Source organism: Cheilinus undulatus, linkage group 18, assembly GCF_018320785.1.
Source record: "Cheilinus undulatus linkage group 18, ASM1832078v1, whole genome shotgun sequence".
Classification (NCBI taxonomy): domain Eukaryota; kingdom Metazoa; phylum Chordata; class Actinopteri; order Labriformes; family Labridae; genus Cheilinus; species Cheilinus undulatus.
In genome coordinates this window covers 16762292-16788607 of record NC_054882.1, presented here as the reverse complement: position 1 = coordinate 16788607, position 26316 = coordinate 16762292, and the positions used below count along the sequence as shown (strand labels likewise).

The 26316-nt window shown below is 39.6% G+C and overlaps 1 protein-coding gene across 2 annotated transcripts; it reads left to right on the top strand.

Annotated features, from left to right (window-relative positions):
• Positions 1–1529: 1529 nt before the first annotated feature.
• LOC121526605 (serine/threonine-protein kinase PAK 2-like) lies at positions 1530–20885 on the top strand. Of its 2 annotated transcripts, none has more exons than XM_041813249.1 (15): positions 1530–1790; positions 11710–11901; positions 11997–12103; positions 13321–13465; positions 13985–14001; positions 14107–14217; positions 14349–14472; positions 14573–14636; positions 14772–14820; positions 15563–15675; positions 15759–15876; positions 16847–16946; positions 17101–17297; positions 17696–17833; positions 19618–20885. In XM_041813249.1, the coding sequence occupies exons 2-15, from the start codon at positions 11724–11726 to the stop codon at positions 19702–19704; spliced, it is 1548 nt and encodes a 515-aa protein (XP_041669183.1). In that variant the 5' UTR covers positions 1530–1790; positions 11710–11723; the 3' UTR covers positions 19705–20885. The 2 variants fall into 2 exon arrangements, with proteins under 2 accessions (XP_041669183.1, XP_041669184.1); XM_041813250.1 differs by lacking the exon at positions 1530–1790 and adding an exon at positions 11398–11517.
• Positions 20886–26316: the final 5431 nt, after the last annotated feature.

The following is a 26316-nucleotide window of genomic DNA, read 5'->3' as shown; positions in this document are numbered from 1 at the left end:
AATTTTCTTTTACGTTACCTTAAAATACATTCACAGTTTATTCAATTTTCATGCTTAAGAATGATATATTTGAATGTGTCGTTCTTAAAAATATAGTATATACTGGGATTGTATGTCACTTATGCAATGGTGGAAAGTAACTATTACATTTACTAAAATTATTGTAGTTAGTAGTTAATTTGGTTACTTGTACTTTTTTAGTATATTTTTAAATCAGCACTTGAACTTCTATTCAAGTGAGTTTTAACCAGAGTAACTGCACTTTTACTTGAGTATAATACTATTGTCCTTTTCCACCTCTGCTCACTACATAATAGCACAAAACGAGAGCATGATTCCACCTCACATGCCAAACAGCAAAACTTGAATAGTGTTGATATCTCAAGGTTAAACATTTAGGAGTTGGCTTTGCCTCCCAAAATATAATTTTGACTCCACTTCTGAGTTAAATGATCTTCAGTGTATTTACCAGTGTTGATCCATCAGTTTTAGTTCAACTATGTAAATAAAGTACTAATCTAAGCTCCACCTTCTGTGATTTCAAATCTGGGGTCTGTTGGTGGAGTTCCCCTGCCCTTGGGCAGGGTGTTCAGATGTTTTTTCTGTGTGTTTAGTTGTGTTTGGATGTTTGCCTGTTGTACATGCTGGCATTGTTGTCAATTTAGTGAGAGACATTTGCACCATGAGTGAAGTTATCCACCGAGTTGGGGTTAACCTAAGGTTTTCCTAAAGACTACTTAGTATTTTTCTCATAGTATTATGTACTCGGTATTTAAATTAGATTTTAAATTAGATATGTTTTACTTTTTCTTGAAAGTAAGTTTTAATCAACAGTACTTTTAGTTAAGAACAGTAGTCATGTATTATTCCATCTTCATGTGGGCTGTCTACAAGGACACTGAAACTGTTTGAATACTGAAGTTCTTTTGTTGGATGGTAATGTTAGCTGTATAGCTCATATCGAAACTGATATCAATTTCCCAGTATATGAATACTCATAATTGATTTCATTATTTGCCACATGGGTTCTTTATTAAAATGCATTTTATGCAGTGAAATTTATTCAGGGCCACTTTTACACAGTTTTTGCATTGATAGAGTCAAATATGAGTTATAATCGATAACTTCACGCCAAAACAAAAAATAACTTTTCAAGAGCCATAGCGGACTGCATAACAATAAGTTAATGTTGTCTATTAGCTGATGGACAGAAGATTTTCTACAATAAATGATTAATTAATGTTTTGATGTGTCTCTTGAGCTAAAATAAATCAAGTATATCAGGGGTGCTTTTTCAACATGATTGATTAAAGCTATTTAAATTTATGTTTGTATATATTTTAACTGTTTGACGCTCTCAAACAAACATAGATTTTATTTTGAAATTGTCGTCAGGCTGTTTCCGTGATTCCGTACAGACTTTACCGTGGCAACAGAGAGCACGCAGTTGCCTTTTTGCCATCTACGCGCCCTTTGTATTTTGCCTAGTGAGCGTTACGGAAGCCGCGAGGTTCCGATTCTAGGGTTTGTTTCTACGACGTTCCGCTTCCGGTCTTCTGAAAGCTCCTCCCCGGTCTCGGGAAGGACCGGATAGAAAATTATTGTGGACTGAGGCAGGGATGGATTGTGTGACCAGGGAGAATACGGAATTTTCTTAAACTGTCTTAGGAAAGCTTGTGAAATCTCAGAGTCAAATCTTTGCTAAAAGCAAAGGGGAAAGCGGTACAGACGGGACGGAGTGTCGCAAGTTTGTCCGGAGAACTACTGCTACTACTTTTTTCTGTTCATTGGTAAGTTTGATTTTCTCATTCATTACCCTTTCATATCAGAGCTGCCTCTTGTCCGAGTTGGTGGAGTTTTGTGTCAATAAATGAGTGTTACTAGCTTTTTTACTAGCATATGAAGCTGTGAGACTGATTAGCATCTTCGACCGTGGCTGTTATAGAGGAGATACTTTTCCTGTCTCTTCTTCAGATGGTAAATACAGAACAACAGACGAGACACCAATGTCCCTGTGTTTGTGGGATATGTGGCTTTCTTCCTTTTTAATTACAGCAACCAATGCTAGTCTGCAGGGACATAATGATAGGTTATTGTAATAACATGTCAAAGACTGTACAGTCAATGCAGATGATGTCAGTACATGAGCAACAACAGTGAGTATGCTCTGTCTCTCAATATGCAGGATAAGTAGGGGTGTTACAATGCACCGTTACACCAACAGGGACTGCAATGACATTGTATTACAATAGATGTACTTAAATGTGGAGTTAGGGTAGGGTAGGGTAGGGTAGGGTCTTATTATAAAGGTGTCATCCATCCCAGTACCACGCTTGAAGTCACTGAGCTCTTCAGAACGATGCATTTGTATCGCTAATATTTGTCAATAGAGACTGCATGCCTTTATTTGGTGCTTGATTTTATACACCTGTGGTAGCAGGCCTGATTGAAACACCTGAATTTAATAATTAACAGGTGTGGGCAATTACTTTTGTCCATATAGTGTATGTTAGTAGCTCTTGTGTGGCACTTAATTTAGGTCACTTTCACATGTGGTTCTATATAGACAGGTATATGATCTTTTGGAATTTGACTGCAGCAAAAACAGCCACACATAAAAAAAAAAATCAGGTCTGAGAAGACATCAGAATTGAGTATTTAGGCCTGTAGTTTGAATGTAGTCATAGAGGCAATAAGTCCCTTATGCAGGAAAAGTGATGAATGCTAAATTACAGAGTTAAAACTGTAGATTTCAGTGTCAGTTTAGCCCACTTGTTGGAGCAGGCACCCTTGTGCAGAGGCTCCAGTCCTCATCCACACTGGCTGCAGGAGCGATTCCCAGTTCTGGGCCTGATTGGTGCAGGTCTTCCCCCACTCTCTCCCCGTATTTCCTGTCTGTCTTTAGCAGTCATATCTATGTTAAGGCAAAAAGCCAAAAATAATCTTAAAAAAAAAAAAACTCCTGGACTATATACAGAATGGACTGCACAAGAATATGAGAGAAGTGAAGCCAAAATATTTAGAGCTCCCCCTGCTCACTGCAGTGTTAAACCCCACCTCCTCCATGTTAACAGATGGAATATGGAGTTTACTTTGAAATTAGAATACAATACATTTTTCCCAACATGGCTTCTGTGTTATAAGTTAGTTCCCCTCATGCTGATTGTTGATTCTTCTGTGCAGATCTGAAGGACCACTGCCCTACATAAAATTAAACTTGTGCTTTGACTTGCAGAAAAGTCGGGGGGTTAATTTCACAGCTCCACTAGTTGATCTCTTCTGAACATGTCTTGGCTCCAAATAATCAGTGCGTCTGTAAGGTAATAAACAGCACACAGACGTATAAGTTCTCCAGCCACAGCTCTGGTTTTATTAACACGGAAAGCCGGGTTACAGCAACAGCTGCTTAACGACAGCCACAGTCATTCTCAAGGGACATATTAGTCTGATGACTTGATATGTACACATTTTATTACGAGGAAAGGAAGCAACACCACAGTAGTAATGGCAGCATGTTAGCTTCTGTTTTTCCCCAGATTGGTTTCAGCCTGAACCAAAGAAGCTTATTAGGACCTCTTAGAGTTTGATTACTGCATAAGAGTGCATCAGACCCTTGGGGACACTTCATATAAGTTAAGGGGATTCATGGCAAGGTCCTAACTCCTCATATTTTTATTGGTAAATTTCAAATACCATGTGAAACCGACCCAACTCGCAGAAAGATTCTTGACTATTTTGTGCTGGTCTGTTTCATATAACACTGTATGAAAGAGTTTAATTGAGGTCTCGTAAAATGAACCAGTCATTCAGGCTCTCAAAACTGACAGACTATAACTGGAGCTCTGTGCATGGTTCAGATCGTACAGTGACGTTTTGACAGTGAGGTGGGACTTGAGGTTGCCAGGTTGGTGATTTGATTCATAAAACTGTTGACACAGAGGTGGAGGCAGCTGTATGAATAACAGGATAAGGTGTAGAGTGTGGGCGTTCAGCTGGGCAGCGTGTTTACACTTCAATCACAGCCAAGCCATAATGACTGAGGTGGCTGAAGGTAGCGAGCTCACACAGTAAACATTAGTGGGTTTTTATTCTGTTTGTTTGTTTCTGTTGTAGTCAGTAAATGAAGGTAAAGGTGTGTGAAGTGTGTGCGTGTTTCTGTGTGCTAGCTTCATCACTCCTTCCAGGAAGTCCTCCACTATATTTCCTTTTATAGAAGCCGAACACAAAAGGCTTGCTGTCCACTTCCTGTAAACAGCTTTGCCGTCTTGTTTGCTGCAGACTGATTGGCCAACTCAGTTCTGTGACCCCCTTCTGGCGCTTGGGGAGTTCCAGGATGAGGAAGTGGGCTTCCCTTGACAACTGCCAGCCACAGGGAATAGAAAGTACTGTGATGCAGAGAATGAGGAATAGAAATTAGGAAGGGCAGAGGGCCAGTAAAAGAGAGGCTCTGTGAAGTGAGAACAGATGACAGATAGAGTTAGAAGCCATCTGGATGTAAGATAGTCTGTTGTAACCAACAAAGAGCACAGAGACAGAAATGTGGAAGAAATACACAGCCTGCCATTAGAATTCATCCACAACAGAGGAGCCTCAACAGCTACATCAATAGAAAGACTGACAGGAAATCAGTCTGTAAGCTCTTTACAACATGCAATTACTATTAATAAAGTTACTTATAAGCTAAAAAGCTTCTAGGCAGTTATTTTCTTTTAACTTGACACACCAGATAGACTATTTCAAAGATCCAGTGCATGGATATATTTTAGGGGTGGGAATCACTAGTGGCCCCACAATATGATATTATCATGATACTTTGGTCAGGGTTCGATATTATTGTGATTTTAAGTGTTTTTTAAGCGACACTATGCTGTATCGATTTTTTCTCCCACCCCTGTTCTTAAGATTATCTTTCCAGATAATCCTGTGGTGTGCAAAGTGTTAAGAGGGAATTTTTCCCTCTCCGACCTGGCGCTCCAACTTGAGACCATAAATATTAAACATGTTCAATGTTCATGACCAAAAATCCTGTCCAGTAGAGTCGAGCAGACACGAACATCGGACAGAGCAACAGCCAATCAAGAAGCAAGCTGACTGAAGGAGGAAATAAAATGAAAACACAGCCATGTCATGTTAAAGTTAGTTGGATGTCGGAAATGGAATAGCTTCTTGGATGTAGCATGAAGCTAACAGCTAGCCACAGTAGCTTGATTCCTCCAAAGTCATCTTGACCAGGCGAGATTTGGCATTCTGAGCGACGAGGTCAGGCCGAGAATCTGATAGTCCTTGAACAGAAGCTAGTTAGGGGTGTGCTGTATTGAGCCTCTCATTCTACACACAGTAAACAAACAAAACGGTTAAATCAGTAATTATTCGTCAGCATGTGTGGGGTCTTTCCGATTCCGATACCAGTGTCAGAAATACATCTGATACTGCTTAAAGTGCAGGTAATGGTACCAGTGAGGGCACGAGTTTATAAAAAGATCTGATACCATTTGGTTTAACTTTATATTTTGCTTCGTTTATCCATGCTAAACATTAGCCTTATAAACTGGAAATCAATTCTTCTTTGCTGCCGGAAAACACTGCATGCACAAGCTACCATTTTCAGAGCAGCGAAGAAGAACCAAAGAACCTACTGCTGCAGCAAAGAATGGTGGCTTCATGACATTTTTTTCTCTGAATGCTGCCGTACAAGACAAGAAGTGACACAGTTTAGCAAAAGTTAAATAACTTTTAAACCATAAATCGTTGCCTCTTACTTGTTTTTCTTCTTGCAGCTTGCCATTGTGTCTTCCCATTGATGCTATTGATGCCTTTGAATCCCTTGCGACAGCATTTTCAGAGAGCCTGGAGCTCATGTGACTTTTTGGGACTTAAATGATTAAATCCACACCAGTAAACATCAACGAACATCTTTTTATCCAGTTATGACCATTTATTACCACTAGCTTGAATGCTAACCATCACATTGTTTACCCTTTGTGAGGGTCTGTCAGCCAATGGCAGGCTGTTCATAACCATGTCATGTTGCCCGAATAGAGCATGATGGAGAGAAAGATAGAGAGAGCCCGTGAGGAAGCCCCCTGTATTATTGTTATTTTAATATTCAGCAGTAAAACTGAATCATCAGCAGAAAAACAACTTTAGCATCACAGAGATGCTGTACGTTATGATTCTGTTTGTTGAGCCATGTCCTTAGTCAAATAAAGGTCTAAAATAATTTACTTGTCAGTCCGGAAAGTTGGGTATTGGACCGTTACTCAGTATTACCATCTCCGTGTGTTCAACATTAGAGTGTAAAATGTGTTTCCTCTCAAGGGTTAATGAAGTGTATTTTGGGAAAAGAAATAAATAACAGAGATTATATCATTTGAAAACATCACATTGAAAAGTAGTGATGTATCAATGTCCTCAAATGACCTGACACAATCTTTAGATGTGCTCTTAATGAATAAGTAACATGCTGAAAAAACATTTAAAAATCATTGCAGCAGTATTTAGGGAGTGTTCACTTATACTAACACACCTTTAGCCTGCGGTGCTGATGTGTGCACCTGCCTGCTCCCCTCTGCCATGCTCAGAAAGCCTCGCTCTCAGCTACGTTAAAGATGTTCAACAAGTGCTTACAATGAAGCCCCTGTTGGCGAAGGGGGTGTGTGTGTTTTAGGGCAGGGAATGTGTGTATGGGACAGGGCCTGCATGAGGAGGAGCCTTGATGAACAGGAGAACACGCCTGCTGCCCTGCAGCCATGAAATTCCTCCTGAGAGTCGACTTGTCTCGGCCTGGCCCGCCTGCACCCAACACTTAGTCCAACACACACACACACTGGCTTTGAAAATGCACATTTACGCTGGACGGGGGCTAATTTTATCCAGCCGGGGCAAGAATACACATGTCCCGGCCAATATCGCTGAGGAATGAGGTAGCCTGCTAAGACCTGCCCTGAGAAGGCAGAAAAGAAAGAAGCAGTGAGAGCTGAGTGGATAGATGAGCACTAGAGAAACTACAGCTGGATTTACTTACAGGGAGTTTAGCAGAGTTTATTATTTACCTGGTCTTCTGTGAGGCACAGAGGAGGCAACAAACAGGTGAGTACTTTCCAGCTTATGCTGGTAATTGAGGGGGTATTTTGGCATTTAAAGAGGGCTTGACCAATCAGATTTCTTGCAAGTGGATGAGCTCATTGGGGCATACATTTGTACAGAATTTGAATCAAGCCACACTGAAATTTTGGACTTTATGAATATGTAAAAAGTTAATACAGCTTAAACAGTCATCCTGTGATAATAAATCTAGTGCATAATGGAGTCAGTAGCAGTGCTAGCTAGGATAGCCTCCACCATTACCAGATTGTTTGTTTTCCTCCACTTATTTGCACATTAACATCCTATAAATGCAGACGTGTTAAATACTATGCAATGTTAAATGTTATTACACTGCTTTTTACATATCACACCATGTCACTTTGCATCACCACGTGTCATTTTTAACCTGCCATTCCCTGCACAGAAGGTGAGTTATTGCCCCATACCTCCCATTTTATTGTATTTTTACCACTTTTTGTCTTGTGTTGCAGCAGTGCCAGAGTTTTCCCTCTTAAAGATTTTTTTATTGAGAGAGGAGGACAGTGGATAGAGTCAAAAATAGGGATGAGAGAGTGGAGATGAGGAGGCCGAACTTGAATTGGGCCGCGCAGAACTGCTAGGACATCTGCACCCCCATTTCTCTTTATCTTATCTTGTCGACTTTTATCTCATTTTATCTTATTGAGTGTTAAAAATACAGTGAAATTGGATTTTATGTGGATTTTATGTGGAAGTGGATTTATTAAACAAGTTAATAAAAAAGTGTGCTATTTTGGTTCCACTGCAAAGTGCATTTTCCCCTCTGGCTTTATTTACAGCCTCACCAAGTGTCCTGTAAATCCATCTGGGTCATAAAAAAAGTCCTTTGGTAAGAAAAACATGTTTGGACCTATTGTCAAAGTTTTATCAATGCAGCCTTAAAGTCAATGTAGTTTTTTGACAGTAATGTGTGGAGTCTAGGGCTCCAAGGAAAAAAAAAAAGGTTTGCAAACACTGATTGCAAACCACTCTGTCCATTCTAGTCTAAAAACAGACATAAATCCATATTTTTTAGAGTGTTGGAACTTTATGAAGCAGTCAATCATGCAAAAGTAGAGATTGCATCATTTTAAAGCCTGCACTATCTGGAAGTGGTGGTCCTGACACCCATAGCAGGGAGGACAAATGGCCTATCCTTAAGTTAGCACTGCTGTGCTTAGCCTGATGACTATCACTACCCAGGACCAGGCAGATCAGGGACTTGTTGATGTCAGAAGCCTCAGTGCATTTGAGACAGGACTCAACTGTTTTTACATGTCCTAGAGGTGAACAAACTGTCACGAGAGAGCAGGTTTCATGTGTGAAATTCGAGGTCACAGGCAAGCCTACCTGAGCTACGCTTGTTCTCCGGGTTTTATACACGCTGTGTCATTGGCGGTCAGACACAGGAAGTGAGGAAACCTCTGTTTGCTTCCTTTTTCCTGTCTGTGATGTCAGACAAAGGAGGCTGCAGTTTTAGAGTGGATTGAACTGCTTGCTTTGCAAAGACTGAAAGTTGTGGTTGAGGGTTTTGTGCGCGTGCCTGCATGTGTGTGTCTGATTATGTGTCTACAATCTCAGTTTTCACCATATTAGGATGATTGATGAGTATTGTGCATGTGGTTGTGGAAGTATTCAGATCAAGAAGAGTGCACAAAAGTTGAAAGACTTCATTATGAGGAAAAGTCTGAATTTAAAGCTCCTGTGAGGAGTTTTTGCAGGTTATGAAAGCTGCTGGGGGCTAGGTGTCCGACAACATGGTTAACTGTGTTGCAGTAACACTTTTGTAAATTCTTTCCCCTGCAAAGATTCTTTCTGATTTTGGAGAATGACTCATTCCACTTGAGAAGTTACTATAGCATTATGAGTGATTTTTTGGTTGTTAATACTGATGCATTGATAATTAGGTAAAATGTTAGTGTTGCGTCTTCATTAGATGGTAATTTAGTCAAATGGAAGGGTCCCTAAACTAGGGCTTCATCTCCCTTTAACTTAGTTTATGATTTTCTTTCTTTTTTGTCTCAAGATTTCAGTTTTTCTTTAAATGTTTGACAATTTTGGGATCGCTAGGCTGTAAAATTCATTTATTTGGACCAATCAAAATGCTTCTGTTGTTTTTGTTAATACTGAAGCTGTCAACAGTTGCAATATTAACCATGGTTACTCCCAGAATTTCTATGGTTAATCCAGATACAAATCTATTTTTTCCTATATTGCATTTTTACTGTCTTAAACTAAGAGTAATTGACCTCCTGTTTGGATACAGACTTCCTTTTATTTTGAAGAAAAGTAGCTTCAGGTTGAAAAAAGATTATGACTTTAAATCAACCACAGGAAAATGATTTATGGTTAGCATTCAAGCTAGCAGTAATAAATGATCATAATTGGGTTAAAATGGAAAAAAGACTTTCAGTATCAGGTTTACTGGTGTGGATTTAATCATTAAAGTCACGAAAAGTCACCAGAGTTCCAGGCTCGCTCAAAAAGCTGCCACTAGGGATTTAAAGGCATCTATACATCTGAAGCATCAATGCTGGCACAACGGCTAGCTTCAAGGGGAAAAACAAGTGAAAGGTAACAAGTTATGGTTCAAAAGTTATTTAATTTTTGATAACCTGTGTTATTTCTTGTCTTGTAGGGCAGCACGGGTCTGGAATGCATTTTAACGATCACATTCAGAGAAAAAATGTCATGAAGCCACCATTCTTTGCTGCAGCAGTGGGTCCTTTTGTTCTTCTTCGCTGCTCTAAAAACAGTAGCTCGTGCATGCGGTGTTTTCAACAGTGAAGAAGAAGTTTACAGCGCTAGCAATTAACATGGCCGATACCAATACCTGCATTTTAGGCAGTATCGGACGCATTTCTGTAAAAAGAGGAAAAACTTTCATTATTGCAATTTAAAAACCCCAAATGCACTAATTATGGACATTAATTTTTCCAAGATTAATACATTAATGCTGACAGCTCTAGTTAATGTGCATTATGTACTATTTTGTAAATTTACACTAATAAGGTTTCATCCTCAGGAAAAGAAGGATGTGACATTCATTTATCTGACACTAAAACAGAATTTCACTCAGCAACAGGCACACACCAGCAGAATGATTCATTAAGTAAACTGTATCAAGTACATGGTCTTTCTGAAATAAGCCAAGAAAAGAACATCCACAATAAAAGCCAGAGCAATGTGTTTTTAAGTCTGTGATATTTCTGGTGTTAGGATTTCAATGTGATGCTGACAGCAAAGAAGTCTAAATGTTGTTGATTGGTAATAAAGTAGCTTGTTGAGGGAGCAGTTTGACAGTAGTAAAGTATATAAAGGTCAGGCCAAGGTGAAAGGTTTGACCATGATAGATCAAGGTTGAGCATCCCCACAGCATGATGCTGCCACCACAGTGGGTATGGTGTGTTTGTGGTGATGTGCAGTGTTTTGTGTCTTTTCTGATGGCCAAAAGGCACAATTTTTGTCTCATCAGACCAAAGAAGTTTCTTCCACTTGACCATGCAGTCTCCCACATGTCTTTTGGTGAAATCTCATCCAGATTTAATCTGAATTTTCTTTAACTGTGGCTTTTTCTTTGCCACTCTCCCATAAAGCTTTGACTGGTGAAGAACCTCTGCCGTATGCAGAGTCTCTCCTACCTCAGCTGCTGCTAGGTGTCTTGGTGGTCTCTCTCTCTAGTCTCCGCCTTTCACACTCACTCAGTTTGTGAGGACAGCCTGATCCAGGCAGATTTACATATGTGCCATGTTCCTTCCACTTCATGTTCAGGGCCTTGGACATGTTTTTTTGTATCCATCCCCTGACTTCTACTTTTCAGTAACCTTTTCTCTGAGCTGCTTGGAGTGTTCTTTTGCCTGCATGGTGTAATGGTAGCCAGGAATACTAATTAGACTAATCAGACCTTCCAGGCACAGGTGTCTTTATACTACAATCATCCGAGACACATCCACTGCAGTCGTGTGATCCCCATTTCACTTATAGTGATACTACTAGCACCCATTGCCTGGACCTCTGTTGAATTAGTTTAGTCAGTTTGAAGCAGGAGAACATTCAGTCTGAGATGTAGTGTTGTACAATTCTGAAGCATGAATTTGAGATAGTAAAGCACTCTATTGCACTTGACTTTCTTCTGCATCACCTAACTTAGCTCTCTAAATCTTTTACTGATTTATTTTTTACTTTGTTCTAATTCTCATGCAGTGTTAGCCACCCCCTCCCTCTCTCTCTCTCTCTCTCTCTCTCTCTCTCTCTCGCTCGCTGCCTCCTTTCCTTCCTCATTCATTCGTACCAGTAAGCGAGACTGAACACGTCACTTTGCCCTTTCAGCGTTGCTTCCTGTTCACACTCTCTGTTCCCTTCTCCTCAGCACTCACAGCAGCTCCACAGGTTGTGGCATGGATTGATTCTTAGGTCTGTGTGAGTTTTCTTCATTGTTTTTCTCTGCTCTGTTACCTTGTGTAGAGGAGGCTAGGGTATACATGGGTTGCAGCAGCTTTTCAAGCTAACTGTTGTGAAATACAAAAACAGGAAGAAGCAGGGATCCAGTGTTTTAGCAGAATTACTTGTCTTCACATGTGCATTTTCATTATTTGTGTGTTCCAGGTGTTAGTGTGTAGATGTGTGACAGCGGAGTGTGTGAGGACAAGCCCCCCGCCCCCCCTGTCAGGATGAGCAGCCAAGGAGGAGGAACCAAAGACTCCCAGTCAGCCAATCACAACTCTCGGCCGCTGCCGTCTGTACCGGAGGAGAAGAAGTCCAGAAACAAGATCATCTCTATGTTTGCCTCTGAGAAAGGTGGGGGGCTGGAGGAACTTCCTCATTTTTGTGGGAATAAAGCATATTAAATGCAGCAGATGATCAATATGTTGATGCTTGACCTTTACTTGCAGGGGGCAGGAAGAAGGACAAAGACAAGGACAGGCCTGAGATCTCCTCCCCTTCAGACTTTGAACACACCATCCATGTTGGTTTTGACGCTGTCACTGGAGAGTTCACGGTAATTGTGCAGCTTTTTCTGAATCCATCACTAAGATTGTGCCTAGTTCGCCCTTGTTCAGTAGTCAGTCTAAGTCCAAACGAGAAGAAAAACAGGGTTGAATTTTAAAAAATATTTACTTGCATAAGAAGGCTGAAAGTTGTGCTTAAATTTGCATTACTAGGGACAGGCTAAGGAGACTGAGAATTGAGCCTGTTGACTAAATACGGGTCTCGCATTACTGTTATTAAATACACTCACCAGCCACTTCATTAGGTATACCTGTTCTACTCCTCGTTAATAGCAGTATCTTATCAGCAAATCACATGGTTGCAGTGATTTCAAGGCAACATTTTCCCAGGAAAAAATAATTAGCCATGAAAAAAAAATCAACATTTAAAGCAAAGAATATTACCTGAAAAGTTGAGAGTTACAAAGAGGAAGAGAAGAGGAGAGAGAGACTTTCCAGCCACATTGGAGGGACTAGAAAACTTTGATAAAACTTTATAAAAACTAAAATCTGACACCCTCTCACATCTTAAGACAATTTGTCAATTATCGCAGAGTTTTCACTCACATTTTGCAAAGACTGGGGATCTATTGCAAGACTAGGATTGGATTCCTTTTTAGATCAATTCCTATTATGCACCAGGTGGAAATCTATTTGAGTATAGAAACATTAGGGGGTTTTATATGGAAATCAACAGAATTGTATCCGAGCCATTGATTATAATGGTGGGGCCAGTGATCTATGACCTTGTAAGATGGATAAGCCAGATTCCATGCCCTTCATCTTGCAACAATTTTAGCTGATACACTTGTTCTAAGTCAGAGAATAACAGGACCAATCACTGTCATGTGAAGAGAAAGAGGCGGTAGCTATGGTATGGTTTAGTTGAAATGACTGCAAACCTGTAAACAATGGTGGAAAGTGAAGAGTTGAATGTTTATGCAGAAGTAGCAGATGTTTTACAAAAATTGGACATTTCTTTATTATAGGAAGAGCAAAGACACTGAAAGCTTTTCTTCATGTAAAATTAATTTAACAGCTGACCCCAGTGATAGTGAGGGATCATGTATCGCCATGACAACAGCTACCCGCCTAGCTTGTGTTATGTAGTTTACTCTGGTGTTGGCTCACACCTACTACGTTATATTCCTTTTTATATGGAGATGTCGTATATGTTTTTCAGTGTTTTTTGCTGTGTTTTTATTTAATGTATATTCTGTTTTTCCAGGGCATGCCGGAGCAGTGGGCCCGTCTCCTGCAGACCTCCAACATCAGCAAATCAGAACAGAAACAGAATCCTCAGGCCGTCCTCGATATTCTGAAATTCTACGACTCCACCAGTGAGAAACAGAAATACCTCGGCGTTTCATCAGGTCAGTTTCAACAGATGCTGCTGAAAATTTTTCCATTTATTTTAAATGTGCAACAACTACATGTTTGATAACAATGCAGAAACTAAAGTGGATTTTCAATACTCTTCAATATTGTAATGCTTTTAGCTGTGTTTTTTATTTTTATTTTTATTTCCCTTTACTTATTTCTGTTTTTATATTTCTTAAAATGTGTTTATTTATTACAAGTATACAGTGTTGGAATACTACTGTAACAATGTTATCAATTACCACATAATCCAGAGGCTGTTAAAGAAAAGTAAATCACAACCTGATTTCCAAAAAAGTTGGGATGTTGGTTAAAATTTTATTAGAAACATAATGTGGTGATTTTTTTTTTGGAATATTAAAAACCCACATTAGATTTAAAATAACACAAATTAAACATATCAAATGAAAAATTTCATTCACAGGCAACTTTTTAAGAAATTGAGTTGTATTTCTGCTTCTTTTTGTGATAAAAAGTCTCACATCTCTGTCACTATTCTTGCTCTCTTTCAGATAAAGATTCACCAACCGTGAGTAGTTGTTGTCCTTTTTAGCTAATATCCATTTATGGTACTGACATGGTCACATGTAACTAATGTAATAACAATATATATACATTGTTGTTGTTGCTGCAGGTCAAGCCAGGTACAGGGACTTCCCCACTGGGTGGGAAGGATGGAGACGATGATGATGACGATGATGCACCGCCGCCAATCGTGGCACCGCGGCCCGAGCACACGAAATCGGTGGGTCAAGATAACAGGACTGTAATAGATTGTTTTGCCCATTTAGTTGTCATCATTAGTATTTCAGATTAAAAGTACACCTCACATCAAGTATTTTAAGAGTATTGCAGTAATGCTTTTTCTTCTCTCAGGTGTACACAAGGTCAGTGATAGATCCGATCCCAGTTCCAGATGGAGACGCAACCTCTAAGGCGGCTGACAAACACAAGAAAAAAGGAGGCAAGATGACTGATGAGGAGATCATGGAGAAACTAAGTATGTTTAACAGCATAAATCATTTTGTACAGGTGGAGTGTATCTTTTTTTTTTCTTGCTCCAGTAGTGCTGACTAAACTAATTTCTTATGGACTTCTAGGAACTATTGTCAGTATTGGAGATCCAAAGAAGAAATACACTCGCTATGACAAGATCGGCCAGGGGTGAGTCCAGATTTGATGATGTGTGTGTATCAAGTTGACTAAAAGTCGATACTGAACCAGGTGTGAGTTAATAAAAACTGGTAAAAATGGTGGAAAAGACTCTTTTTTTGACATCTTTCTGTTTTTCACCTTCAGGGCGTCTGGAACAGTTTACACAGCAATAGATGTTGCCACAGGACAAGAGGTGAGGATACTTTATTTAAGGCTCTACCATCCTAAAATAATAAATGTTTTTACTTTATGAGGAGGTTTAAAAGACTGTTTGCATACCTTACCCTAAGACCATACTATGCTCCAGATAACTAGGCATCTTTGTCAGAAATGAAATATTCAAGCAAGAAAATAAATGGAATATTGATCTGGGGATTTCTTTTCTAACTCCTCCTTGAAAATGATCAACATTTTTTGTCAAAGCTGTCATTTAATTGAAGAACTGGTACAAAATTATTTCTATGACATCTTTTTTTTGCTTTTTTTTTTTGCTTTTTATGAAACAGACTAAAATCAACAATTTTTATTACCAACGATAGCAAACAAGATCATCAGAACAAAGACTGACTATTGCTGTCTGCTATTTTTATTTTTTAAACTACTGCAGGGTGGGTGTCAATAGATTTGACAAAAAAACCTACTCTTGGACTTCAGGGGGAATGTACATTATCTGTAAAGAGTACACAGATGTTTTACCCTTCATTCGATTTTATAAATCAGTCATGGTCTACATAACTTTTTTTTTTGTCTTCTTGACTTTTAGTGCGGAATTTATCTGTGTCTCTCTTGGCAACTTTACAGATTCCGAAAATGGTTTTAAAGTAAACCAGTTAAACCATTATTTTGTCAGCCAGTACATTTGCCATTCTTTGGGATCACCTTGATAACTTTCTGGTATTTGCTGCAGGATATTTACAGGATTTTGTGTTTTTTAGGTTGCCATCAAACAGATCAACTTGCAGAAGCAGCCGAAGAAAGAGCTTATTATTAATGAGATCCTCGTCATGAAGGAGCTGAAGAACCCGAATATTGTCAACTTTGTAGATAGGTAACACTGACTTCACATACAGCTATACAAACAAAATGCATCCAGCTGTGAGTAGAGAGCCTCACAGTTGTGTTGTTGTTTAGTTTCCTGGTAGGAGACGAGCTTTTCGTGGTCATGGAGTATCTGGCTGGCGGATCCTTGACCGATGTCGTGACGGAGACGTGCATGGACGAGGCTCAGATCGCTGCGGTCTGCAGAGAGGTAAGAGTTTTCTCAGTTAACTCGGGTTTAAAATGTGGTCAACAACTTTTTGCTAACTGTCAAAACACTGTTGTGTGTCTCTAATGTCAGCCTGAGGCTCATTTTTGACCAGATCCTGCATCAGTAAAGCAGCTTGCAAAGGGGAAAGTTACTTTAAAACTTAAATTTACATGCTAATGCAAACTAACAAAAAAATTTGAGGCCACTTTTTATGAATATCTACCTTTAAAAAGTCTCAAAATTGCTTTAAAACTTGCAATGCTAAACTCGCATTTCATTGCATTTTATTTGTGCATGTATGGTTAGACTGGCCCTGAACAAACAGGTGCATATCAAAAGATAGAATATCATGCAAAATTTCTTTTTTTCACTTCTGGAATTAAATCATGGGAAAAAAATGAACTTTTTCAGGATATTCCTTTTTTTATGCACTGGTATGTGCATTTACCATCAAACTGCAGACAGGAATATGTCAGACAAGAAATGAGTGACAGGAATGCATACTGGTGCTCTGGCACCCTCTTGTGGCCTTATAAGGAAAGACAACACAAAGGGCCAGAAACATACAGATTAAGTTACATTGCATGACTACATTCTGATGGTGTGTGCATGTATGTATAACCTGAAGAATAAGTAGCATGAGCAACTGTGTGGTTAAACACAATAAGATAATGCAATTAAGTGTTTATTCTCAACAGGCTGATAGCAGAAGGAATGAGAGACTAGGAATAGTGGTTTGTTCTCCCGAGGCATACTTTAAAGCTCCAGCCTGAGCACATTACCATGACCTCACTTGACAGGATGTGGTGATGTTGGATAGTTACTCCTTACCCACTTCTCCCACAGTGAGCATAAGTCTCCCTGGTGGACTCTTTCAAGTCGTGTGAAGGAATGGGCAGGCATATGTATCCCGCTCATGTACAGTGCATGCCTCTTCAGATTCGTATCCTTCCCTCCTCTCTGCCTCCAGGTGCTGCAGGCTCTGGAGTTTCTTCACGCCAACCAGGTCATCCACAGAGACATCAAGAGCGACAACGTTCTGCTTGGGATGGATGGATCAGTCAAGCTCAGTAAGGGGCAGCAGATGCAATCATGCTCACATCCACACACACTTTCAGGACATTTCTGGCTGAGAAGCACAACATATTTTAACCCTTTTATGTGTGTATTTATCTGAACTGTTTTAGAATTAATCTGAGAATATATTCATTTCTATTTTTACAGCTGACTTCGGCTTCTGTGCCCAGATCACCCCAGAGCAGAGCAAGCGCAGCACGATGGTCGGGACCCCGTACTGGATGGCTCCAGAGGTGGTGACAAGGAAAGCTTACGGTCCTAAAGTGGACATTTGGTCTTTAGGAATCATGGCCATAGAGATGGTGGAGGGGGAGCCTCCATATCTTAATGAGAACCCTCTCAGGGTGAGTGTGTAAGAACTGAAGGACAGATTTACAGACTTTATTGTCCCTGACATACTCATTATTTTAAACATTTAAATGCAGAAAGTGATCTACACATATACTCTTCTCAGTGCCAATCTTTTGAACACTTTCTCTTGAACATTTTACTTTATTAAATATATTCTTAAAATCATCATTATTTCCTGAAGTCAAACATGACTGAAGTAGGCAACTTTTCTCCCTGGAGAACTTTCTTCATCATATCAAACAGAAAATTCAGAAAGCTGTCACTTCTCATTTATGCACAGAAGTCAGAGCAGTTTCAATTGTGCTGTCTAACTCTGAAAGAAATATTAAATTTCTTCAACTAACTAGATTTATCAGTGTCTGTATCATCTGACTTTGCTTTTTCTTTTCAGGCATTATATTTAATTGCCACCAATGGGACGCCTGAGCTGCAGAGTCCAGAGAAGCTGTCGCCTGTCTTCAGGAACTTCCTGTCACGCTGCCTGGAGATGGACGTAGAGAAACGAGGATCGGGCAGAGAACTGCTGCAGGTAGAGAAGGCTTACTTACCTACACTCTCATGAAATATGCAAAACAAACACCCCATGTTATGGCTGCAACTAACAGTTATTAGCATTTAGCTCATTCTAAAAACATTTTGGTTGCACTTTACTTAGGTGGGCCCTAATTAACTAGTAATTTCATAGTAATAAATGTAATAATTATCTGATCATTTCTCAAGAATGAGGTGGTAAATACCAAGTAATAAGTTGGCATTCTACAAAGTGGAAACTCCGTAATATGAAGAAATTAATAACCTGGTAGTTATGAATTATTTTATCATGTAATATATATAATAATATTGTGGCAGTTTAGTGGTATTTAGGTAGTAGTTCACACTAACCTTAAACTCCTTACCCTGGTAAAAATATAAGTAGGCAAGTTAAAAAATATAAAGAGGCAAGGGGCTAGTTAAAATATTGAAAGGCCAATTGAAAAAACAAGATGCTTATAAAGCTATTAAGGAGCTAGTTAAAATATGAAAAAGCTAATAACAAATCTAAAAAAAAGCTTGTAAAAATATTAAAAGGCTTATACACAAAGAATGAGCCAATAAAAATAATGAGAGGCAAAAAAAAATGTAAAGGGGCTAATAAAGATATTAAGTGCCTGATAAAAATATTAAGAGGCTAGTGAAAATTATTATTAGTAAAATAATAAAGAAGCTAGCAGAAACACTAAGAAGCTTATAAGACATGCTGAGAGGTTAGAAAAAAAATATTAAGAGCCTAAAAAATATAAAGAAGCTGGTAAAAATATTGAGGGAGGCTAAAACAATTATGAAAAGGCTAAAAAAACATAAAGAGGCTAGTAAAAAAAATTAAGAAGACAATTTTAAAAACATTAAGGGCTAGTAAAAATATTAAGAGGCTAGTAAAAAACATCAAAAGGCTAGTAAAAGTATTTAGAGGCTAGAAAAAGTATTAAGAGGCTAGCAGAAAGACTAAGAAGCTTTAAAAAATGCTAAGAGGCTAGTTCAAATATTGAAAGGCTAAAAAATATAGAGGCTTGAAAAATTTGAAGACGCTTATATAACATTAATTGACTAGTAAAAGATATCAAGAGGCTAGTAAAAACATTTTGAGACAAAAAATATCTACAAAGGCTATTAAAAATGTTATGAGGATAACAGAAATATAAGGAAGCTTATAAAAATGCTAAGAGGCTGGTAAAATATTTAATTGCGAGTAAAAATATTAAGAGGCCATTAAAATTTCAGGAGCCTAGAAAAATATTGAGAGGCTAGTAAAATTATTAAGAGGCTTGTTAAATATTAAGGGGCTAATAAAAATACGGAAAGGCTAGTAAAAATATTAAGAGGCCAGTAAAATCCTGAGAGGCTAGAAAATGTTGAGAGGCTAATGTAAAATTTTAAGAGGCTAGTAAAAAATATTAAAGGCTACAAACTTCACAGAAATATTTTGTAGCAAAATCATAAATCAAAATGCAATATAAACAACACAAAACATACAAGGTGCAAAAAAGGAGAGACTGCACAGATGAGCAGGTATATTGGTTAATATGTTTCCACAGTTTTCTAAAAGATACAACACACACAGTGGAAGGAAGGACCGAAGTTCAAGTAGAAGTCTCAGTGTTTTCAGCTCAGATGGAAGGCTCTTCTACTGTCTCAGAGCACAACAGCTGAATACGGCATCACTTGTTAAATATTGGATTTATAGAGGCTGTTTATATAATTGACCTGTTTAGATTGGAAAAAATGTCCTTTAAAAACATCCATACCTCACATGTGCTTATCTGTGTCTGTCTGTAGCACCCATTCCTGAAGCTAGCGAAGCCTCTTTCCAGCCTCACCCCGCTCATCCTGGCAGCCAAGGAGGCCATGAGGAGCAACCGCTAAAGCACACTCCTCAAGGACTTTAAGAGCTGAAGCCAACAACACACAAACCAGCCGTACCAGCAAGCCTCTTCTATTGGTCTATTAAAGAAGAACATCAGCAACCTGCCAGGACCGCCAAATCTTTCTCCACTCTTTCCAGTGTTTTTGTACTGATGCCAGATTTATTTTTACCTTTGTGCCTTTTTCTCAACCTTGAAACAGCCATGATGTGTTTTCTATTTGCAGCAACCAAACCACACTGAAACCGGACACATCATGTAATCTCTATCAGTGAACGCAAGTCAGTATGAGAGCAAAGGACCAGTTGAATTAGGGGGGTATTTTAGATGTTTTATGAACTGTGATACATGTGTTAATTGTTACAGTTATTTACCTCAAAATTTGATTACATCTCCAATTATGATTTTATCTTTCTGTGACTAAATCCCCTTTTCCAGACAACTTTCTGGCAGCAGCTTGGGGCAACAAATTTCCCATCAGTGACCTGACTCAGGCTCCTTAAACCAAAGTTATCAAACTATATCCAGGAACTTTTACAAGCCATACAACAACCCTAAACACAGCAAAGTCTGCCTAAAGTGTGGTTTCTAATACTATGTTGTATTGTCTTTAGCTGTACCTATTGCATTTCAAGCCTTTCTGTCTATGTGAGCACAAATAATGTATGATGATGTCTAAATGTGCTTAACTGGAGCATGTCTTTGCATTTTTTGTATATTATGTATTGGTGATGTTCTGTATTTTTAACGGCTTTTAAAGAGTATGTAAATCATTTTTAAATGTGTAACTAACAGGACAGAAAGAGAATATTTTTTTCACTTTTATATTGAATCAATTTTTCTCATATATATATATAAATCAATAGTCACAGCTGTGATTCTGGAGTATTTTGGACTGATAATTTTTTGTCAAGCACCAGAGTAGATTGGTTTTTACTTCTTAAAAAGCATATTAGATGATCATTTCAGGCTGTTCAAATGTCTTTATTTATGCAGTAAAACCCACTGGAATGGTGCTTAATATATGTATTGGTTTTTCAACAGATTAAGTATTCAAGTTTTTCATCTAATCTGAATGATTGCAGACTTTTGAATTAGTTTTCTGTTCATCACCAACATCTTCCAGTGTTTAATAAATTCCATAAGGTATGTAAATTATTAATAAAGTTGGACTGAAACTGCCCCGTGTTTGGAGCACTCAATGGGATTTCTGGGCAAAGGAGTCACTGAGCTACTGGGCCAGAGCTTCCATTTGAAGAGACTGTTATTTTTAGTGCTATGAGTCAACTCAGCCTCACAAAAAGATCCAAAGGGAAACACAAGGAAGAATAAAAAGGGAGTAGGTAGAGACAAAGCAGGCAGGGAAAGAGTATAGGGAAAGACAGTATGAAGAGGGTACAGGCAGGGTCAAAGCAGGGGAAAAAGTAAGCAAGGAGTGGGCAGAAAGCGGCAGAGTAGGGAGGCAGTAGGCAGGGTCAAAGCAGGTAAGACTAGGCAGGGACAAAGTAGGCAGAGAAGAGAGGGTAGAGACAAAGAGCAACAGAATAGGGAAAGGAAGACAGGGACAGGAACAGAAGGGGACAGGGCAGGAAAAGAGTATAGTTAGAGACAGTATAGGCATGGGAGAGAGTAGGATAGCAGAGAGAGTATAGGCAGGAGCAAAGCAAGAGCAGAGTATATGCAGGGACAGAGATTAGGTAGGAACAGGGCAATGAAAGAGTGTTTAGGGACAGGGTTAGGCAGGGACAGAGTCCAGGCAGGAACAGAGTAAGGAGAGAATATAGGTAGGAACAGAGAGGGGTGAGAGTAAAGGCCGGGACCGAGTGAGGAGAGACTTAAGGCAGGGACAGAGTCCAGGCAGGAACAGAGTATGGAGGAGTAAAGGCAGGGTCAGAGTCTAGGCAGCAACAGAATGGGGAGAGAGTAGAGGCAAGGACAAAGCCCAGGCAGGGACAGTCTAGGTAGCGACAGAGTGCAAGGAGAGCAAAGGCAGGGATAGAGTCCAGACAGGAACAGAGTGAGGAGAGGGTAAAGGCAGGGAACGAGTGACGAGAGAGTAAAGGCAGGGACAGAGTCCAGGCAGGAACAGAGTGAAGAGAGGGTAAAGGCAGGGAACGAGTGACGAGAGAGTAAAGGCAGGGACAGAGTCCAGGCAGGAACAGAGTGAGGAGAGGGTAAAGGCAGGGAACGAGTGACGAGAGAGTAAAGGCAGGGACAGAGTCCAGGCAGGAACAGAGTGAGGAGAGGGTAAAGGCAGGGAAAGAGTGAGGAAAGAGTCAAGGCAGGAAAAGAGTCCAGGCAATAACAGAGTGAGGAAAGAGTCAAGGCAGGAGCAGAGTCAAGGCAGGAGCAGATCTCAGAGAGTGTAGGCAGAGTGGATGGGTTAGAGAAAGGTTATGAAGAGTGAAAGAGGAGGGAAAGGACAGCAGTCCCCCTGAGTATGTTGGAGTAGGGTGTATTATACAGCTCCTCTTAACTTGTTGAGATTACATCACATTACACCTTTTTTCACTGCAGCAGCTCAGCTGCCAGATTTGATGCTAAGCACGCTGGGTTCCTCAGGGTGACTGTCTGACATTCCCTCCACCTTTTCCTCTTCACCAGCCTTCTTGTCGCTCTTAGCACTTTCACACATCTCTCTTCCTCACAGCAGCGCCTCGCTCTGGAACATCCTCTCAGTGTGGGGAATTTATAACCATGGATTTATGGCAGGGAAGCTTCTCTTTACATGCCTGGGTGGTGGTGTTTGTTTTCATCTTTAAATGTAACTAAGACAATTGTAGCATCACTTTAAGTTTCCCACACAGGATAAAAAAATCCATCCTTGATTATTTCCTTTAGACTTACATTTTTCTGTATTTATTTTCAAAACCCTTATGTTTCCAAACTATAAGACCAATGATAGAATAATAGTCTAACTGCGTGTGATTTTCTATGTGAAACTTTGAAGCTAAGGTGGAAGAACACCTGGGACATGCAGATCAGCTTTCTGAGTTTTTCACTAACAGTTTTTCTCTGAGGTGTTGATTAGTTCTGAGCATCCTGAGGTATGGTGATGTGTACTTTTTTTTTATTATTTCACAATTAATTATTTGTAATCCACAAAAAGAACTGATAACTCCAACCCCACTTCCAAAAAATTTGGGATGCAGTGTAACATGTCAATAAGAACAGTTTGCAGTTATTGTCAAATCTCATAAACCCATATTTTATTCATACATATCAGAAGTTGAATCTGAGACATTTTTATCATTTCATGAAAAATATTAGCTCATTTTGAATTTGATGGCAGCAAAAAAGTAGGGGCAGAGCCATGTTTACCATTGTGCATCCTCTGTTCTTTTGACAACAGGCTGTAAATGTCTTGGAAGTGAGGAGACCAGTTGCTAAGAGTTTGGGGAAAGGAATGTTGTCCCATTCTTGTCTAATGTAGGGTTCTAGCTGCTCAACAATCCTGGCTTTTCTTTTCCTTTTATGTTGTGCCAAATGTTTTCCATTGGCGAAAGGTCTAGACTGCAGGAAGACCAGTTCAGTACCTGGACTCTTCTACTGTGAAGCCAAGCTGTTGTTACAGATACAGTATGTGGTTTAGCATTGTCTTGGTCTTCCCTGAAAGAGATGTTGTCTGGATGCTAAAACTCTATCTACTTTCAGCACTGATAGTGCCTTTCCAGATGTGTAAGCTGCCCACACCATAGGCACTAATGCAGCCCCTTACATCAGAGATGCAGGTGTTTGAACTGCTGTGTTGCTAACAAGCTGGCTGGTCCCTCTCCTCTTTAGTCCGCAGTACATGGCATCTGTAGTTTCCGAAAAGAAATTCAAATTTTGATTCATCTGACCACAGAACAGTTTTCCATTTTGCCTCAGTGCATTTTAGATGAGTTGGCCCAGAGAAGACGCCGGTGTTTCTGGGTCATGTTCACATATGGCTTCGTCTTTGAATAAGCCAGCTTTAACCGTCACCTGTGGATATCATGGCCAACTGTGTTGACATAACAGTGATTTGTGGAAGTGTTCCTGAGCCCATGCAGTGATTTCCAGTACAGAATCATGCCTGTTTTTAATGCAGTGGCCCCTGAGGGCCTGAAGATCACGAGCATCCGATATTGACCTTCAGCCTTGCTCACAGAGATTTCTTCAGATTTTTGATATTATGGACTGTAGATGGTGGGATGTTCAAAGACTTTGCAATTTTACATTGAGGAATATTTTTTTTATTGTTCAAACCAGTTTTTTGATGTAGCGTCTTTATACCTGAGAGACTCCGCCTCTCTAAAAGGCTCATTTTATACCCAGTCCTGTTGAATTCAAAATGAGCTTATATTTTTTCATGAAATGGTAAAATGTCTCAGTTTCAGAATCTTATACGTTTTTTATTTTCTATTGTGAATAAAATATGATTTCAAAATATATTTTTTTGGGGGGGGGGGCTTTTATTCAATAGAGGACAGTGGATAGAGCCAGAAACAGGGAAGAGAGCAGAGAGCGGGGAGAAACATGCAGGAAAAGGCCACAGGCTGGACCCGAACCCAGGCAGCCCATGCACCCGGAGTGCACCTTAAACCACTAGGCCATCTGTGCCCAGAGTTCAAAATATTTACAATCATCACATTCTGTTTTCATTTTTATTATACATAGTGTCCCAACTTTTTTGGAACTGGGTTTGTACATAGATGAAGGGTTTTTTTTTTTCCCTAAAGCCATGGGTACCTTTAATACTATTATTATCCAAAAAAAACAAAACAAAAAAAAAAACAAACAAAAAAAAACACAGCTGTATCGATGTGTTATTGAACATTTTGTCAACCTTAATCCCTTGGAGACTGTGGTTTGTGGGCTGAACTGAAGGACAAAGAGATAGTGAGATGGACAAAAGACAGATAAAGGAGAGATGGGCAGATTGGGTTGAGGACGCATCCACCTTGAAGGACAAACCCCCCATACACAAATTTACACAAACACCTTCCTGTACACATGCGAGACGTCACATCCACACTCACAATCACGCCTTCTCTATTACACTTACACACAATTTATAGCCGTTCCCTTACTGGCCTGCCTCACTGATTAATTTCTTTTCTGGTGCTGTCAGCTGTTTTTTTTTTTCCTGGGTGTCATGCACACTTTGACACACGTGACTGTGGCTCCAAGCTGCACATGCACCCATCATGGACATCCTGGGCTCTTGTATCCTGGGAGTCACTTACATAATAAATTCTGTCACTTGATTACCTCAGAGGTGCATGGAGGCAGATGCACTGTGCTACTGTATATATAAAAATGGTTTGGATAAAAGTTTGAGGAGTGAAAGGAGGATAAAAATAACCTAAGTGTGCAGAGAAACAATGCTCTGATGACTCTCCAGTTTGAAAAAATAGTAGGTGGAAAGCCTTTGTAGTTTGTCCTTGTTTGACTTGTGTTTGTCTTCATAACACTGAGAGAGAAATCAACATTAAAAAAGCTGAGTAAATGGAGGAAAACTTCATTTAACACCAAGGGGCCTAGCCCAGACCCTGAAAACCAGCCCCATACCAATATCGCTCCTCCACAAAGCTTCACAGATGGCACAATAACCAATTCACCAGTATACCTGCACATCTGTACAGTTTCTCCTTTGCATCTTTGTACATACTTACACTCTATTAATATTCTTATTTTGCCACCATATTTTTTCTATAATGATTAGGGCTGTCAAAAGGTTAAAGTTTTTAATCACAATGAATCTAAGAATTTCTGTAGTTAATCGTGATTATTCGCTACCTTTTCATCACATTTAAAAAATCTATTTTGAATTTTTGTTTGTGTAATTTTTCTGTCTTAAACTAGGGGTAATTAGACCACACTATCCGAGACCAAGACTTGCTCGAGACCAGAGTGCACCAAGACCAAGACAAGACTTTTGTAACCTTGCAAAGCAGATGGTTTCCGGTCCGTTTCCGTGTTTCTCACTGGCAAATCCATCTCGCAAAGCTCCCATCTGAGCCGCTTGGGCCCAGTTAGAAAGTGACAGGACCAGTCAGCGTCGATGGGCAATACTTTTGGGCATGGCAGAGTTGTGACATATGCAAGCATGGATGTTGCTAAAGTGCTTGTTTTATCAGAACTTGACGACATTTCTTCGTTAAAAGAAGAACAAAGAACAGCAGTGAATTGTTTTCTTTTTAAAAATGATAAAAGTCGTGTACAGACATGTTTACAGTCACCATGGTTCGCATTATGCAGTTCCCTATGGAAAGACAGAACGTCCATCCAGTCACCTTCCAAGGGTTTTTTTAAAGGCTCTGCCCTTTCCCAAACGCTGTCTATGAGTGGTTTACCAGATGGATGGTTGAAAAAAATCCATCTGGCGTGCCAGGTTAGGTCTCGACCGGTCTTGATGGAAAATCCAGAGTCCGGCCAGTCCAAGACCAGACAAGACTGAATAAAAATGCTCTTGAGTCCGAGACAAGACCAAGACATTCAAACTGTATTCTTGAGATCAGTCTCAAGACCAAGACTGTTCTGGAGTACTTACAACACTAGGGGTAATTTACATCCTGTTTAGATACAGACCTACTTTTATTGGTAGATCAAAGACCTTAGCGTGAACTTAACCTCAGAAAAAAGAACG